Raw genomic sequence first — 15,615 nt, 5'->3', positions numbered from 1 at the left:
AAATTCACAGATTAATAGTACATAATAATTCTTGGAATAATTGAAAATTGTCTCTTTACCCTGTCATGTATTTAGTAATAATTCATCTTTGAAAAGGTCAAGGAAAATCACTTTATTTAGCTATATAGCCAAATCTACCTATCCTGGTGTATTGTATTTTCGACCTATTTAGATATTATTTATTAATTTACTGCAAACTTTATAGAATTTAAGAAAATATGGGCTAAAAATGTTAGCATATGTGTCTATAAATAAAATGATATAACCAATATTGCAGTTTTGTGTTTAATTTATTTATATGCCATAATATGGAGAGGTTGCAGTTTTCCTTACAGAAATATTAGCGTCTTGTGTTTTCGACCTAAATATAGAATTAACGCCCAATCAATAATGGCTATAAATATCCATTCGATATTCCAAACAAAAAAAATAATATTGTCTGTCTTTCAAAGAAATATTAAACAACTTGCATATTTTGTTTGCAAATAAATTTATTCGTTGGTTGAAGCCATCTTTCAGTATCTGTGCATTTCCATAAAAAAATCAATGAAATTACGTTGCATTTTTCAGTGAAAATCTGTAAGAAAGTGCCCATATTTAAGGAAGAAAAAAATTCGTTTGATCCACCCATTCATTTCAATATTCATGCGTCTCTTTGACAGAGGTCTTAATTTTCTTTCAGAAAAAATGTCATCAAAAAATCTTTGTAATTAATGGATTACGGCTTTGCTTCATCAACAGATAAAATGTACATTAGTAAAAAGACTAGAATTTCTGACAACGGACTAAAACCATCGGGGGAATTCCGTTGAATTATATTTTTTGGTATTTTCACTACAGTTGTGCTTCAAAAGTATTTTTCCAAGTTTAACAACCGAAAAATAATGTTCCACCATGCGGTATCTGCACGGGAAGCAAATTGGGAAAAATAGGTCGAAAATACAATACGGTCGAAAATAGGATACGAGACGATATATAGCTTTATTTGTATTAATAATTTTAATAATAAAAATAGAACATGGATAAGAAAACGTGTCTTTTAAATATTATCAAACATGATAAATATTAAAGTACATACACATGTACAACTGTACAAGTTGAAATTCTGTCAGTCTATGATTCGATTAAATTAATGCGGGAAACACCTGTCACTTAAAACAGTTTACATAACATTAATTTTAATTCTATATACCTTAAATATTTAGCTGTAGTATCAGCCTCCTTGGGCAAGGCTAACGCCAAAGAAAGAAGATGTTTACGTTTGCTCATCGCTTCTTTTGAAAATGAAAGTAAGCCTCGATTTTTTTTACCTCTTTCACGGAAGAGTTCCACACAAGTCCAAACTATCAAGTAATCAAACACGCTAAGTAGGAGAAAGCCATGAGCCGACAAGAGTCGATTTTGAAATAAAACAACGTGCATATTGCTGTGATTTGCTACAAATATGGCATCCATAACCCAACAAGTGAATTATCTTCTGGCCTCTGGGCAGTATCACACTATTTTGTCCATCATCAAAGGTTTTAGAAATGGGGCAGTGTAAGTAAAAGCAAAATACAAATGTAAGTTTTTCCAGTGTTTACAAGTGTCAACAAGTGATCGATTTTTAATACAATGAATCAGCTTTACGGACTCGGTCGCCTATCGGTTACGTTAACATGCAGGGTTGTTTCTAAGAATTGAAATAACAGGTGACTTCAAGAAAGTAGAAGGGGGTCTGGGGTTTGATCCTCCCTAAAGAGGGGGTTGGGGTGCAATACCAAAATGAATGGGGAATTATATCAATTTGTTTAGAAAAACTCCCTGGCCCCTGGGCTTGAGGGAAAACTCTGTACATATCCCTTTTTTTTAAATGTAAGTTAGAACATGTAGAATCAGAGACTGTCATGCATCTGAACCCTTTTAAAATAGCCCTTGGGCTATTACATTTAATTCTCCAATTGAAATGTAACCGGAAAGGGGGAAAAATGAACCAGAGTGTGATTCGAACTCATATGCCTTGTGAGCTGTGAGTCATTTTAAGTGCTCTACCAAATGAGTTATATGGTTATGCAGCTAAATAAATATAAGATACATCATGTTACTGTCTCAAAATATAAGCTATATTTGGGCAAGGGTAAGAGAACATGACAGAGAACAAGGCTTACAGAACCCTCCATCATGTTTTTGACATGAGCCCAAAAATAACATATTTTAAAGCAGTAATCATGTATTTTGTTTATCCTGCAACATATCTGACATCCAAAACAACCTATTTTGGACCTGAATTAGGCACATCTCTGCAGTTAAATCCAAGACGCAAAAGCAAAAACAATGCAATGTACATGACATCATAGCTGCAGATCTGTAACTCTCCCCCCAAAAATATATTGACAGTTGCCAGTCTGTCAATATATTTTTTTTCTGTGAGATACAGATCTACAGCTAGGATAAAATATGTCTGACTGCCATTTTTTTTCTTTCAACTAAAACATTCACCCCAAAAGTTACCAACCAAGGCTTTTCCCTGACATGTCTTTCACCAATCACAATATAGCAAATTGCAGAGCACCAACTGTAACATGTCTGGAGGGGGGGGGGAATGTGACAGATCAATTACCAGACCAGAATTATTGAAACCGGGCCCTTTCTAACAAAAAAACTAATGACTAAGACTAAAGTGTAATTTTGAGAATAATTTTTAGCCCACCTCGACAAAGTCAAGATGTCTGATGAGCTTATGCTATACCCTTGTGAAATGATATACTTTGTGTACAATATTTGTTCAACTTGCTACAAGGTCATCGCAGAAAAACATTTTAATATTTTTCAAAAATATGAAATTGAATAGTGAAGCATGCAATAGCTTTTTCCTATAACAAAATATTTTTTTCTCTGTAGGTATGGTGCCAAAATCAGATTTCCCCATGCCCTAGTGATGACTCTCCTTTTCAGAAGAGGAAGGTAATTAGTTAAATATTAATTAATTTCAAATCACTTCACCAGTTTCATCATGTATGAAATCAACCAATTTTTCTCTATAAATAGAATAGACTGGTTAATAAATTATCCTTTTATCAACAATTGATATACCCGGGTAATATATTTTACAAAGCTTTAACATTGATTTCATTTGAATTTAATTGCAGTTTTAAAGAAATGACCCAGGGCATATTAGAAGCCACCTTCACACATTCCAAAAACCTGGCCTGTTTTGTGGTGGCCTATAAGACCTTAACCAATATACTGGCCTGGCTGGAAACCCACGAGAAACAGTACCAGTCCTTTATAGCGGCCTTTATAGGGGGATACTTTGTATTCGGAAAATACAACAAAGTTAACGAACAGGTATGTAAAATGCTGCTGATGCTTAAGGGATTTATAATGTAAAATGATATGCTACTGAATAATTTTAATGTCTGAAGGTGCGTCTTTGATTGTCAAAGGTTTCCAGTCCAAAATCTAGTTAATTTCGGATTGGATACCCTTGAATAGGGAACGTGTATCAGAACAGAAAGCTCAGTACAAGTAATGTTCAATCATGTAATGAAATGTTTACTCACTTGACTGCTTGAAGTCATTCTGTATATTTTCACTACACTCTTTTTATATTCAATTAGCTAGCAATGAAGGGGAACAACTGTGTATAAGTATTATTAGACAATGTGCTTATCTTTCCAATACATAATCAATGCCATACATGATGATTTTTTTTTATAATTATGTATATATAATTATTAGACGATATATCCTGTGACAGATGAGTCACTATAGACTTGTGTACAGTTTAAATTGATTTAATTATTAATCTAAGAGGTCATTGGTATTCCATTTTGGTGTGAAAATTTAAACCTCACAGTTATTAGAAAACTCATATTTCACTAAATTATGGTGATGCATTTAATTATATGCTTATTCAATCTTGTTTCCTTATGTAAAAAAAAAAATGAATTCATTGTAATTTGTAATTGTAATAAAACGAATACATTAAGTATGATAATAAGAATATACATTTAAACTGCAGATCAACCTGTACTTGTTGTCCCGAATTCTCTACGGACTTGCCAAGTTATCAGTAAAGCGTGGGTACATTCCGGCTCCCAAGGCACCTGTGTTCCCCTGGTTTGCGGCCATCGTGTGGGGAATTGTGTTGTGGTTATTTGAATATGAACGGGACACCCTACAACCTTCTCTGAAGTCCTCCATGACTTATCTCTATCATGACAGTAATAGATGGAATAGCTTTAAGAATTTCCTTATATATAACAAATAATTAGATCAGCCTGTTTTATAAAACTATTTAATGCAGATTATAATCAAGTATATATTTTTTTTCCCTAATTATGATTTTGATTTTGTTAACTTATGTTCCAAGTATTGCACTCATAACCTAGCTGTCCAATTAAATCTAAAAAAAATGTCATATGAAACAAAAAAGAAAAAAAAAGATAGAGATGGGTGTATAAATTAAGTACTAAACAGTAAGGCTTTAATTATCAATTATTTGCCAACATATAATTACCATGTATATTGAATATAGGACCAATCATATGATTACGATGCTTCATAAACTTTATGGTTAAAGATTATGGAAACAATTGAACAATGTTATATTTTCAAATTGAATCACTTTTAAGTATTTATTCCTTCATATGTCAGGAGCAGCTTCTGCCCGTATTTATTAAGTGTGGTTGAGATTCTTTTACCTTCAACCTGAAAGTCAGTCTGTAATTATATGTACACATTTACAGTGTAACATTTCAAAGATAATAATTTCATGTTTGTATACAATTTTTTGTCAACCTTTATCAGTTATTTTAAAAATATGTACCAAAAATTTATTCATGTATATTTATATATTAATTAAGCTGTCATTGACTGTATAAGGTTGTTTGAGGCTTGATAAGTGTACATATAACTCTGATATATTTAAAATTAAAACATGTAATTACATGCAATGTTGCTGCAGATGTCAGTATGATTAATTAATGATATAGATTGATCTTTTGATCATCGTCTGATACATGTAGCAGCAGTAAAATTAAATATGTAAAGAATGATAACTTGTTGAACCAATGATATGTATTTATTCTGAAAATGCATAGATTAATGTGTGGCTTTTCCTCATATCATCCTAGTGTAGATGTTTGGGCTATACTGACAGTGGATATTTGCCTGGGAACATGCCAATTAAGCTTTGTGGTAGAGCACCTGACTTGTTATACAGGGAGGGGTCTTGGGTTCGATTCTCAGTCCAGCTATGTTTTATTATGGATTCCTTATTTCCAATACATTTTAGTGGCCAGAAGGGGGGGGGAGTGGCTTCTTCAGGTTATGAGTAAATTAGTAAGTCCCAACAGGGCCTGTGATTTTGTGTTTTCAAGGTCAAAGACTATGAAGGGAGGGAGGAATGGATGGTCCAGGCTACAGGGGATATCAGCCTGGGTAGCTCAGTGGTAAAACACCTAACTGGGGTCCAAGGTTCAATTCTGGTCCAGCAATATCTTTTCTATGTAAAATTTCCCCTTTTCCTACTATACTTGCACGAGAGCTCAACATATTTTTCTGATATTATTGACTTATTGTATTGCAATAATTATTTTTTTTTATTTGAAGTTGAACATTACTGAAAAGAATTAATCACAATTGAAGGTTTTCAAAGTTTGTGTTGTTTGTGAGAAATATAGTTATTAATAAATATTTTTGCCTGTCATCTACTTTTCATCCTCACAGCATCTGGGGTTCTTAGTCTTCTTTGGAAAAAACAATTAGAAATTGTAATTTCCCTGAAATCACTGCAGTCAGCCAGTTAAAATTAGGGATCCAACAGCCCTGAGTGGACTTATGACCCCTGATGTTTTGAGGATGTTAAATTCTGTGTTCAGTTTCATTTCAATATCTTATTACTTTTACTTTATTGTTTAAAAATAAAGTCATTTTGAATTTCACTGCTTTAATAAATTTGATAAAAGTTGGATAAATTGTAAGGGAGAAAAAAGAAGAATGAACTTGTATATAACATTGATGTTGCATGTGTATTTGTTTTAGGAATGTAAGCTGATACAATTGTCTTAATACAATTTTTATTGCCCTTTAAAGCAGAATCTTATGCACAGTTGATACATCTCTCAGATACATGTATGTACTGGTACTCAGAATAGTCCTTCTCATTTCCAGGAAAACAATTCCTAATCATCTGGTTCCATGTTACCTATCCACTTCCTTGCAGCATAAGCTACCTCATATTCTCTCCGCATTCAACCATATTTTTATGTAATATGGTTATTTTTTATTTTTATTCGTCCTCAGGTTCTGGTTCCGGTTCGGGTTCCTCTTCTGGTTCAGGTTCAGACTCCTCTTCAGGTTCAGGCTCCTCTTCTGGTTCAGGTTCAGGCTCCTCTTCTGGTTCAGGTTCCTCTTCTGGTTCAGGTTCAGCATCCTCCTCTGGCTCAGGTTCAGGCTCCTCTTCTTGTTCAGGTTCAGGTTCCTCTTCTGGTTCAGGTTCAGGCTCCTCTTCTGGTTCAGGTTCAGGCTCCTCTTCTGGTTCAGGATCCTGCACCTCTTCTGGTTCTTTCTCTAGTGATCTTGTAGGTTCATCTTCAGGTTTTGGTTCCTCTTCGGCTTCATGTCCTGGCGAAGGCTCCTCTGACTCTTCTTCTTTAGATTCTTCTTGATCAGAATTTTCATCACTTGATGAACTTGATGAATCACTGCTGGATGAAGATGTGTCTGAATCCTTTTCACTACTTTCTTTCTCTTTGTCAGAACCTTTCTCAAATGCATCTTCTTCTTTTGCATCCTTATTTTCAGAGTGAGATTCCTCTTCAGATTTTTCTTCAGTTTTTGAATCTGACGACTTTCTAGATCCTGTTTCGGCTGCTTCAGGATTGTCGTTTTCAACTGTATTTTTGTTATTTACCTCAAGATCTTTCTCACTGAGGTTTACAGATTCTATTTCTACTGCGAAAGCATCAGGGGTGGGTGAGTCTTTATCCGAGTCTTCGGAATCGGAGGTACTCGCCCAACTGCTTATAATAGAGGATATAATGCTACCAGTGCTCTTGGTTCGATGAATCTTCTTATGAATTTTCTTTTTCTTCCTTTTCTTTACTTTCACTTTTGCTTCTGCAACATTTGTGTCGTCTGCAAAAGTAAAGATACAAAGGAAGGCACTAACGTATACTTGATTACAGAGTACGAATCAATTTTTAGCACTAGAATAGTTGATTTTGAAAAATTATACTTGTCTTATGACGAACGTCGGATTCTGCGGGGATATCAGTACACAGCAGTATTACCAATACAATCAGGGCTGAACCAATGAGGGCAAATAAGGCGTAGGATATTCGGAAATCCTCTACGTGTTCCGTTGCTTGAAGAGATCGAGCTAGCGCACCTGCAGTGAAAGAAATGAAACTGAAAATTAACAAACACATATTTTAGTGTCCCTTTCCTATGTTTTACTCTTGGTGCTGTTCGATTTCATTGATTAATTCTGTATGCAGATTTTTGTCAGTCCTTCTATTTTTTTTGTAAGCAAATTAATGTTTCATATAGAAAAGTGTATATAATTTTTTTGGAAAATGTGGCCTATTGAACGAGAATACGATATTCAAGGGATTAGACAATTAAAATAATGCGCGTTTTTCTTCTTTAATATTGGGCCCGAAACGCAAGTCTTCAGTTATTATCGCGCATATCAATGAAATATAAATTATGGAGATAACGAACAGTATTCAAACTCAGAAGTCAATAAAACAATACATAACTGGAGCAGAGCAAACACAGACCTCCAAAAAATCAGAGGTGCGATCAGGTGTCATGGAGGAGTGAGCATCCCCTGCCGACAGGTCACACCTGCCGTTTGCTCCTTGTTATGATAGGTAAATAACGGGGAAATCCGTTGACAATTCCGTGTGTATATTATGGCCTAATAATCAGTATGAAAAAAGTCAGTCATCATCTGACTTAGTGATGAATTGTATTTGCTGACAAGGTCATTATATCGAACATAGAACATACGATATGATTACTTTAAACGAGACTGCATGCTGAACGTCTTTGTCTAAAAAAAACAGCACACATACATAGATATTGTCAATCAGAAACTCAATATATTTAATTTATTCTTTCAATATGTTACAAGATGCATGTACATGTTATAAGGAAGGTATACGACATAGATATGGATAAGTTATCAGATTTGAAATAGATAGTTCATCGAACATGATAGGATTTATCTGTTCCGGGAAATCAATGCGGAAACTATTGAACTTTAGCAATTCGTATATCATAGATAATTTAGTTGAACAGCCCTACATTAATTGTGTAAGCTGCTAGATTTTTTTTTATGTGAATGAAATTAAGTAATAATCATTGCGCATCATTATAAAATCTTATAACATCTGCGAAAAAGTTATTTCAACTTGTGCCAAAGAATTAGTATCAATTTAATATTGGTCATTTATTTATTAAATTACTGACATTAATACATTATTATGAGTGACTATTAATTTAATGATTAACTCTTGTGTTTCTTGCTTCGACTGAAAGAAGACCATATATATATTTCATTTATTTTAAAAAACGAATGTATGAATCCATTGTCCAATGTTATTTTTGGAAAACAAAGAAGATTTGTAGGCCAAATCATCTGGTCGTTGCTCCAGACAATAAGATCTGATATTGGATTTAGTCAACAGTAATTATGTTCCCCAAACGGAGTTTGGGAACATATTGTTTTTACTCGGTTTCTTATTATTATTATTTTTTTTCTTATTTGTTCTCCGGTACTTTTTTGTCCGCGAGTGTTCTCAGAAACTGTTCACCCAACTGACCTAAAACCTTTTTAGGGTTAATGGGTGTGTAGTGTAGGTGTGCGGAACGAAGGTCATTTTGCGCGCATACGCATGCACGTGCGTGCGCGTGCAACACGTGAAATGACTTGTATACTTAATATAGCTATAACTTTTACATTTTTTTAATGAAATGATTTGAAACTTATTATTTAAAGATATATTAATAGTGTAGATAATGTGACACTGTCAAATTAGCACGAACTCACGCGCATGCACGTGCGCTTCGCTCTGATTGGCTGAAACAAAAATCTCAATATCTTTTCTGTTTTTTGACGAAATACTGTGAAATTTAAAACATAGGCATACTTTAGGATGTTCTACAATATGATATATAGAAATTGTCATGAAATTACGCGCATGCACGTGCGCTGCAATCTGATTGGCTAAAACTTTAAATGGCTATAACTCCCTTGTTTTTCAACCAAACAGCATGGGATTTAGAACATAGACAGACGTAATGGACTCCTACAAGAACGTATGGTCATCATGAGCATGCTTGCACGTGCATGAGCGTGCGCTTCGCTCTGATTGGCTGAAACAAAATTCTCAATATCTTTTTTGTTTTTTGACGAAATGCTTTGAAATTTAAAATATAGACATGCTTTAGGATATCCTACAATATGATATATAATAATTTTCATCAAATCACGCGCATGCACGTGCGCTGCAATCTGATTGGCTTAAACTTTAAATGGCTATAACTCCCTTGGTTTTCAACCAAACAGCATGGGATTCAGAACTTAGATAGACATTATAGACTCCTACAAAAGGGTATGGTCATAATGCACATGCATGCACGTGCGTGCACGTGAAATGAGTAAAATTACAAATACACTAGATTAAACATATTTTTGGATTAAATGCTGTAATATTTAGTATATTAAAATATATGATTAGTGTAGACAAGATGATATGGTCATTACGCACATGCATTCAAATGCGCATGCGTGCAATGCTGAAATTGATTACCTCTGGGAAAACTTTGTTAAAATCTTAAATGTATCGCGTTTGTCTTATTTAATGAAGCTTACACGGAATATGGCCCAAAAGGGAGTTGGGGAGCGTTTGGGGAACATCTGTAACGGTTCCCGTTACAATTAGCCCTAGTTAAAAAAAAGTTTTTCAACCTGCTTTTCTGAACGAATATTTATTTATAGAGCTACTCTTTGGTGCATCATCTCCAGTCTTTTAAAAATCGGATTCTCTTTAGAATCATTGCAAAGATATATCTAACACATTCCCTATCATATAATCACGAAAACAAAATTATTGGAAATTAGCTCTCAATTGGAATTAACTTTGGACTACTTTTCTAGATCTTCCCCTCCCTCTATAACAAATAAATACGAATACATGTACACTGTAGCTGCATAGTTTTGGCAAATTTTTGGGGGAGGGGAACCTTTTATTGAATGATTATTCAGTATATACACTGTATGTTACAATCTAGATTTAAGGCCTTAGATTAAAGGTCACAGTCCATTTTTCATGTTCGACGGTATGTTTAACTCAAGGTCTTTCACAAAATTCATGGTCTCTTGAGTTGTTGGAAGAACAGAAAGTTTTTTAATTACTGCTTACATGTACATATATTATGTAATATATATTTTAAAATATGAGTAAACTAATGACAAGCACACGTATGAATAGAAGGGGGTCTCTGGCATGAGCTTTGCTAAAAAGACACCCCACCCCACCCTCACCCATAGTTTTCCTTTGCTCAAAAAATAGGGAGTATAATTGAACAATAGAAGGTGGTTTCTTGACACACACCTGTATTTTAAAGTCGACGCTGTCCTGCGGGCATCGTAACACTCATCTATTTAAACTAAATGTGGCCTTGGTTTACGTTCATTTCTTTAAAATACGTTGTATTCCGATAAATTGCTGAGCACTTCAGTTGCCAAATGGAAAAGGTTGACAGCTCCGAGGAGTATACAAAAAAATATCTTCTCTAAAAATAAATTGGCTTCTAGTGTGTATTGCTGTAAATTTCGACAACCTGGACGCGTGATTTGTTCAAACTATTTATCTTTTTGAAAGTAAATCTGTGCCAAATTTGTTTTTAAAACACAATTTTTGGAACATTTGGATGATTAAAATGAATATTTTAATATGATTTTACTCTGAATAATACATACTTTTACAAAGACAAAAACCATCCTATTGTATAAGTGTGCATGAACTTGAATATTGGCCATGAAAACTATTTGCAGGTACCCCACCCCCAGCCCGCCTTTCTCTCTTCCTTTCTGTAAATGAAATATACATGTAGTTGTTTGACATGTTTGATGCATGTGCAATATATCATAATCAGCTGTAGATAATACATCATTTTGACACTTCGTGGTTTTAAATCATATATACATATGCGATATTTACAGATAGAAATTGACAACTGGAAACTCGTAAAACACATAAATCTGGCTCAATGTTTCAAACAGCTGTCTATATAAACAAAATCCTCCTTATAAAATCATGACTGAATTTTTTTTCCTTACCTTTGAGGTGATAAAACACGGCCAATATCTTCAGGACTTCCATACTTAATATATGCTACATGTAGCTCGTGTATATGTTACTGTGTTAGTAAACACACACGGATCATTGCACCATCGGTATGTCAGCGGCTAGCATATCATTCAGGTCAAGTATACATCAGTAAAAAGAACCATTGTCCATTTAAACTTATTTTCCCTTCTGATAGACATTTTAAGCCAAAATTAATTATCTCTAATAAAAAGACATTTAAACATCCAATAGCACCTAATTTCTTTTACTACGTTTTTATTAGAATTGTCGGCTACATTTCTTATACATAGCCAGAATAATTATGGAAGTAACCCTGCGATGCTCGAAATTTGTTTACCTCACTAACTTGTATACAATTATCCCACAAACCTATATAGACTAGAGCGAACGGAAAGTGTCTGTATATACATGTGTGTTATATTAAGAGAAAGAAGTTCCTCGAGGTTAAAAAAAATAAAAATATACATTTAAAAGCATATCCCCCGAAAATAAAATGTCCGAAACACCCATATAGTGAAACATGACGCATACTCATTAATACATTTGTACTGATATGCAATCGGAAGGTTAGAGTACATTTCCCCCCATATCATTGACATGCACTAAAGTACATGCATCTATCATATGCGTATATGCATTTCAATATTTATATCAATCGCAGCATCAAAACCAATAATCTTCCATATGGCATTGCATGTACTTCTAATCTACGGCTGAGAATATTATGTTTAACAAAGTTTTATTTTTGGTTGATGCATTAAAGAGAGAGAGAGAGAGAGAGAGAGAGAGAGAGAGAGATTAACCATTCAACGTGCCATTATCCAGTGATAGAGGTAAAATTAATATAAAATGATCGGAGAGACACGTGCCATATGTTGAAATTAAGGAGGGAGAAGTCCAATCTCAGAATGGAATCCTTGTTCTGTCGGACACAGAGGGGTTCATTACTAACTCTCTGTAACTACACACCCTACAAACTCATTCATATACCTCCAAGATAAGACCCTGTTTTCTATCAAAAAGTTCTATGTATCGTGACAGATTGTAGAATGTGGCCATTTTTCTCTTTTCTCTCTCTGGTTTTGAAAAGTTGATGATTGGTTAAAGATCCGTAAATTAGCTTGTCTTGGAGATTGTATAGCTTTCAGGTAAGTTGAAGAATTTGTAAATTCAAAACTTTATTCAATGTTTATTGGTTCCCATTGAATTTATTTATGATGCCTTCCTTATACGTTGCTAGAAGTTTTGAAAGAAATTTTGAAAGGAAAAAATATAAGCAATTTAATAACACATGCATTTAAAAAATAAAAGTAGTTTGCATGTGATGCATCATGCATAGGACATACAAGGGTCTTGCATGTATCTTGAATACACTTGCAAGCTTTACTCAATTAAATACAGCTTAGTATTATTCATAATACCTATACATTGAAAAGTGCAAAATATATAAGTAAACTCTAAAGATTGAAAGATAAGCTGACGAAAATTGATCATCGCTGGGTCATTAATAAGTTTTAACAATTAAAAAAAACACGTAAACAGTACATTCATTGTTATTTTAAGATATTTTATTGTTGTTTCAATCATATTACAAAAAGTATTGAAAATGTCTCAAATTGGCCCCTCAGTTTTTGCACATTTCTAATACAAGTAAAACATCCTCATATACCTTTTTCCAATGGAAGGTTCAAGTGCAATACATTCTTTTTTTTAACAAATAGGGTTTAATCGTACATATTTCACGGTTTAAAAAAAACCCACAGATCTCATGATATACACCTTTAATAAGACCCAATCAGTTTAAAATGAGATTCTTGAAAACAAAACATAACTAAGTTCTTAAATAAATTCGTGCATGATTGTGCATTTATAGAAACGAAAGCAAAAATGTAATGAAATGAAAAGAAATATTACTTTCATTTTGAAATATAGACGAGGAATAAACTTTGATATTTTTATGAAAAATATGACTCTGTGGGAAATCTTAACTCATACAATTAAAAAATACTTTTACTAAAATAATGTGAATCATTAATGTTAAAATTCAACATGGAGATAACGAACAGTATTTAAGCTCAAAAGTCAATTGAAATGAAACAAAAAAAGGGGCAGAGCAAATACGGACCTCTAAAACATCAGAGATTATATCAGATTCCATAGAGGAGTATAAGCATTCCCTGTCAACCGGTCATACCCGCCGTGTGCTCCATGACATGATCGGATTAACGGAAAAATCTGTAGATAATTCATTGTGTAAGAAATGGTCTATCAATTGGTAAAAAAAAAACGTTGGACAGCATTTGGATTAATGTAAGATTGTATTTGCTGACAAGCCACAAGGTCATAACATCGACCATAGAACTTGCAAAATGGTTATTTCAAAGTAAACTGTTGAAGTCTTCAGCAACTTGTTTGTCCAGGGTGTGCCTTGTTTTGGGAATTGTTCATACTTAGAATTTACTCTTTTGAGAGACATACACCCCATTTGCAGATGAAAAAGGTATATTGCTACACAAATAAGAGAAGTTGACGATAGAAAATTTGAAGCCATCACGTTTATCAAAAGGGTCATAAAATCGTCATTGACATCTCTTCTAGTACAATATCTTGTGTAAGACTCTGTGGTATTTTAAGTTCACTGGGATATATCGACTCGTCATATGAATTCAATTAACTATTATTTATGGATAATATGTTTTTAATATGTCTAAATGCCAAGTTAAAGGCCACAGCAAGTGTTCTTCTTCTCACATATATGTCTCTGAATAAGTTCTGCTTTATATGAAAACAAAGATAGGTCTGCTGATTATGGTATGCAATTGGTATCCAAAATAATTCTGATGAATGTCTGGAGACATTATCTTTGAAAAATGATATTTTCAATCAGAAACTTAAGCCCCTTTTCAAAATATCAAATTCAGAGTGCACTTCTAATTTAAATAAAATGACTTAAAATTAAAACCTTGGCTGAAACCATTTTTATATTCACAGAGTTGTTTCATTTGTTCATTTGATCTGACCTACTCTATAAACAAAGACAAAATTCCTGTTATTTGTATGCTTTCAATGGTTAACTTATATGTATTTACAATATTCATTGATGTGCGATGATAAATGGCCCAATGATATAATTCCTATCAGTCGGCACTTTATGTAATATGCTGGGGTAAAAATATCAGGTCATATCTTGAGAAATTTCAAAACTCAAATAAATCAGTTTCTTTCATATGAAATATAGGTGCATAAAGATAAAGAACGATATCGATAAAGATAAAAAAAAAAATACAAGCAAAATATTTTTATGAACAGGGCATAATATACCGACCCTGGAAATTGAAGAGATTGGTGTACTAAGTTTAACGTCAATATGTGAAATTTGGAAATCATCGATTGATCGAATGCAAAAGATCCGTATCTGTTCCAAAGATATTTTGCATTGTCTTTTACTTTTTCTTTCATCAAAATGAGCTTGAATTCATTAGCTTTTACAAATTTTAAAGAAATTAATAATTATTTAAAACAAGTGATTTTGTGTTTTTAATTGGTGGTGTTCCTCATTTCAATATTAGAAAAGCTTCCATACATAGGATATTGGATGAAAGCAGCGCATCTATAGATTCTTCCTTTATTCATTATATATCAATATCAAAAAACAATATTATAAAGAACATTAACTATAAAGAGTAAGGAAACGGTATACTTTCCTCTAACTTCAGAAACTAGATAACGTGACCACCTGTAGATATCTATAGATTAAGAGAAAAATTTCTAACTTTTGTTTCAATTTATTCCATTAATATATTAACTAAGTTGAAATAATCCGTGATGGAGCTTCCCTAGATAACCATTTATTTTGAGCGTGGCAAGAAACAAACATATATTCCTACACCGGATATTGTCTGGTTTCTGGATTGATAGAAATGGCTTTTGGAACTTAAGTCTATCTTCTCATTTCCTGTAGATTTCTTCACGAGGAAATTTACTTTGAAAATTGATGTAGAAAAAAGGATCTGCAGCATCAACTATATATTATCGCGGAAAGATAATTATATAATATATCTGGGGTAAGATTTATTTGGTATTTATTTTAATAAATCTTAAATCTTTTGTTGAAATATGTTAACTGAAAGAAATGATTTTTACGATAATAATTGTGTGTATCATTTAACACGTATATGACAGAAAGCCACCTACAAAATCAAGGCCACCGCCTCATAACCAATACATTGATAACAGACTTTAAAAT

General features: G+C 33.2%; 2 protein-coding genes across 2 annotated transcripts; one reads left to right on the top strand and one right to left on the bottom strand.

Moving 5' to 3' along the window:
- The first annotated feature begins 1,326 nt into the window (after positions 1 to 1,326).
- On the top strand, positions 1,327 to 5,042 carry LOC134269405 (peroxisomal membrane protein 4-like). Its single transcript, XM_062751595.1, has 4 exons — positions 1,327 to 1,539; positions 2,881 to 2,943; positions 3,129 to 3,327; positions 4,004 to 5,042. The coding sequence occupies exons 1-4, from the start codon at positions 1,445 to 1,447 to the stop codon at positions 4,250 to 4,252; spliced, it is 606 nt and encodes a 201-aa protein (XP_062607579.1). The 5' UTR covers positions 1,327 to 1,444; the 3' UTR covers positions 4,253 to 5,042.
- A 979-nt stretch (positions 5,043 to 6,021) lies between these two features.
- Positions 6,022 to 11,441, bottom strand: LOC134269404 (protein TsetseEP-like). Its single transcript, XM_062751594.1, has 3 exons — positions 11,339 to 11,441; positions 7,223 to 7,375; positions 6,022 to 7,122 (listed from the first exon to the last, which is right to left on the bottom strand). The coding sequence occupies exons 1-3, from the start codon at positions 11,379 to 11,381 to the stop codon at positions 6,275 to 6,277; spliced, it is 1,044 nt and encodes a 347-aa protein (XP_062607578.1). The 5' UTR covers positions 11,382 to 11,441; the 3' UTR covers positions 6,022 to 6,274.
- Positions 11,442 to 15,615: the final 4,174 nt, after the last annotated feature.

This window comes from Saccostrea cucullata, unplaced genomic scaffold (genome assembly GCF_032062105.1).
Source record: "Saccostrea cucullata isolate Sc308-1 unplaced genomic scaffold, CSIRO_AGI_Scuc_v1 ctg9302, whole genome shotgun sequence".
NCBI lineage: Eukaryota > Metazoa > Mollusca > Bivalvia > Ostreida > Ostreidae > Saccostrea > Saccostrea cuccullata.
This window is presented reverse-complemented; position numbering and strand designations above follow the sequence as displayed.

What these genes read in the sequence shown, in the direction of transcription:
- LOC134269404 (XM_062751594.1), bottom strand. Translation starts at nt 11,381, where the DNA reads ATGGAAGTCCTGAAGATATTGGCCGTGTTTTATCACCTCAAAG. An exon ending in CGTGTTTTATCACCTCAAAG is followed by an intron (nt 7,376 to 11,338) that starts GTAAGGAAAAAA and finishes CTTTCACTGCAG; the next exon opens with GTGCGCTAGCTCGATCTCTT. An exon ending in CGACGTTCGTCATAAGACAA is followed by an intron (nt 7,123 to 7,222) that starts GTATAATTTTTC and finishes TTACTTTTGCAG; the next exon opens with ACGACACAAATGTTGCAGAA.
- LOC134269405 (XM_062751595.1), top strand. Translation starts at nt 1,445, where the DNA reads ATGGCATCCATAACCCAACAAGTGAATTATCTTCTGGCCTCTGGGCAG. An exon ending in CTCCTTTTCAGAAGAGGAAG is followed by an intron (nt 2,944 to 3,128) that starts GTAATTAGTTAA and finishes ATTTAATTGCAG; the next exon opens with TTTTAAAGAAATGACCCAGG. An exon ending in ACAACAAAGTTAACGAACAG is followed by an intron (nt 3,328 to 4,003) that starts GTATGTAAAATG and finishes TTTAAACTGCAG; the next exon opens with ATCAACCTGTACTTGTTGTC.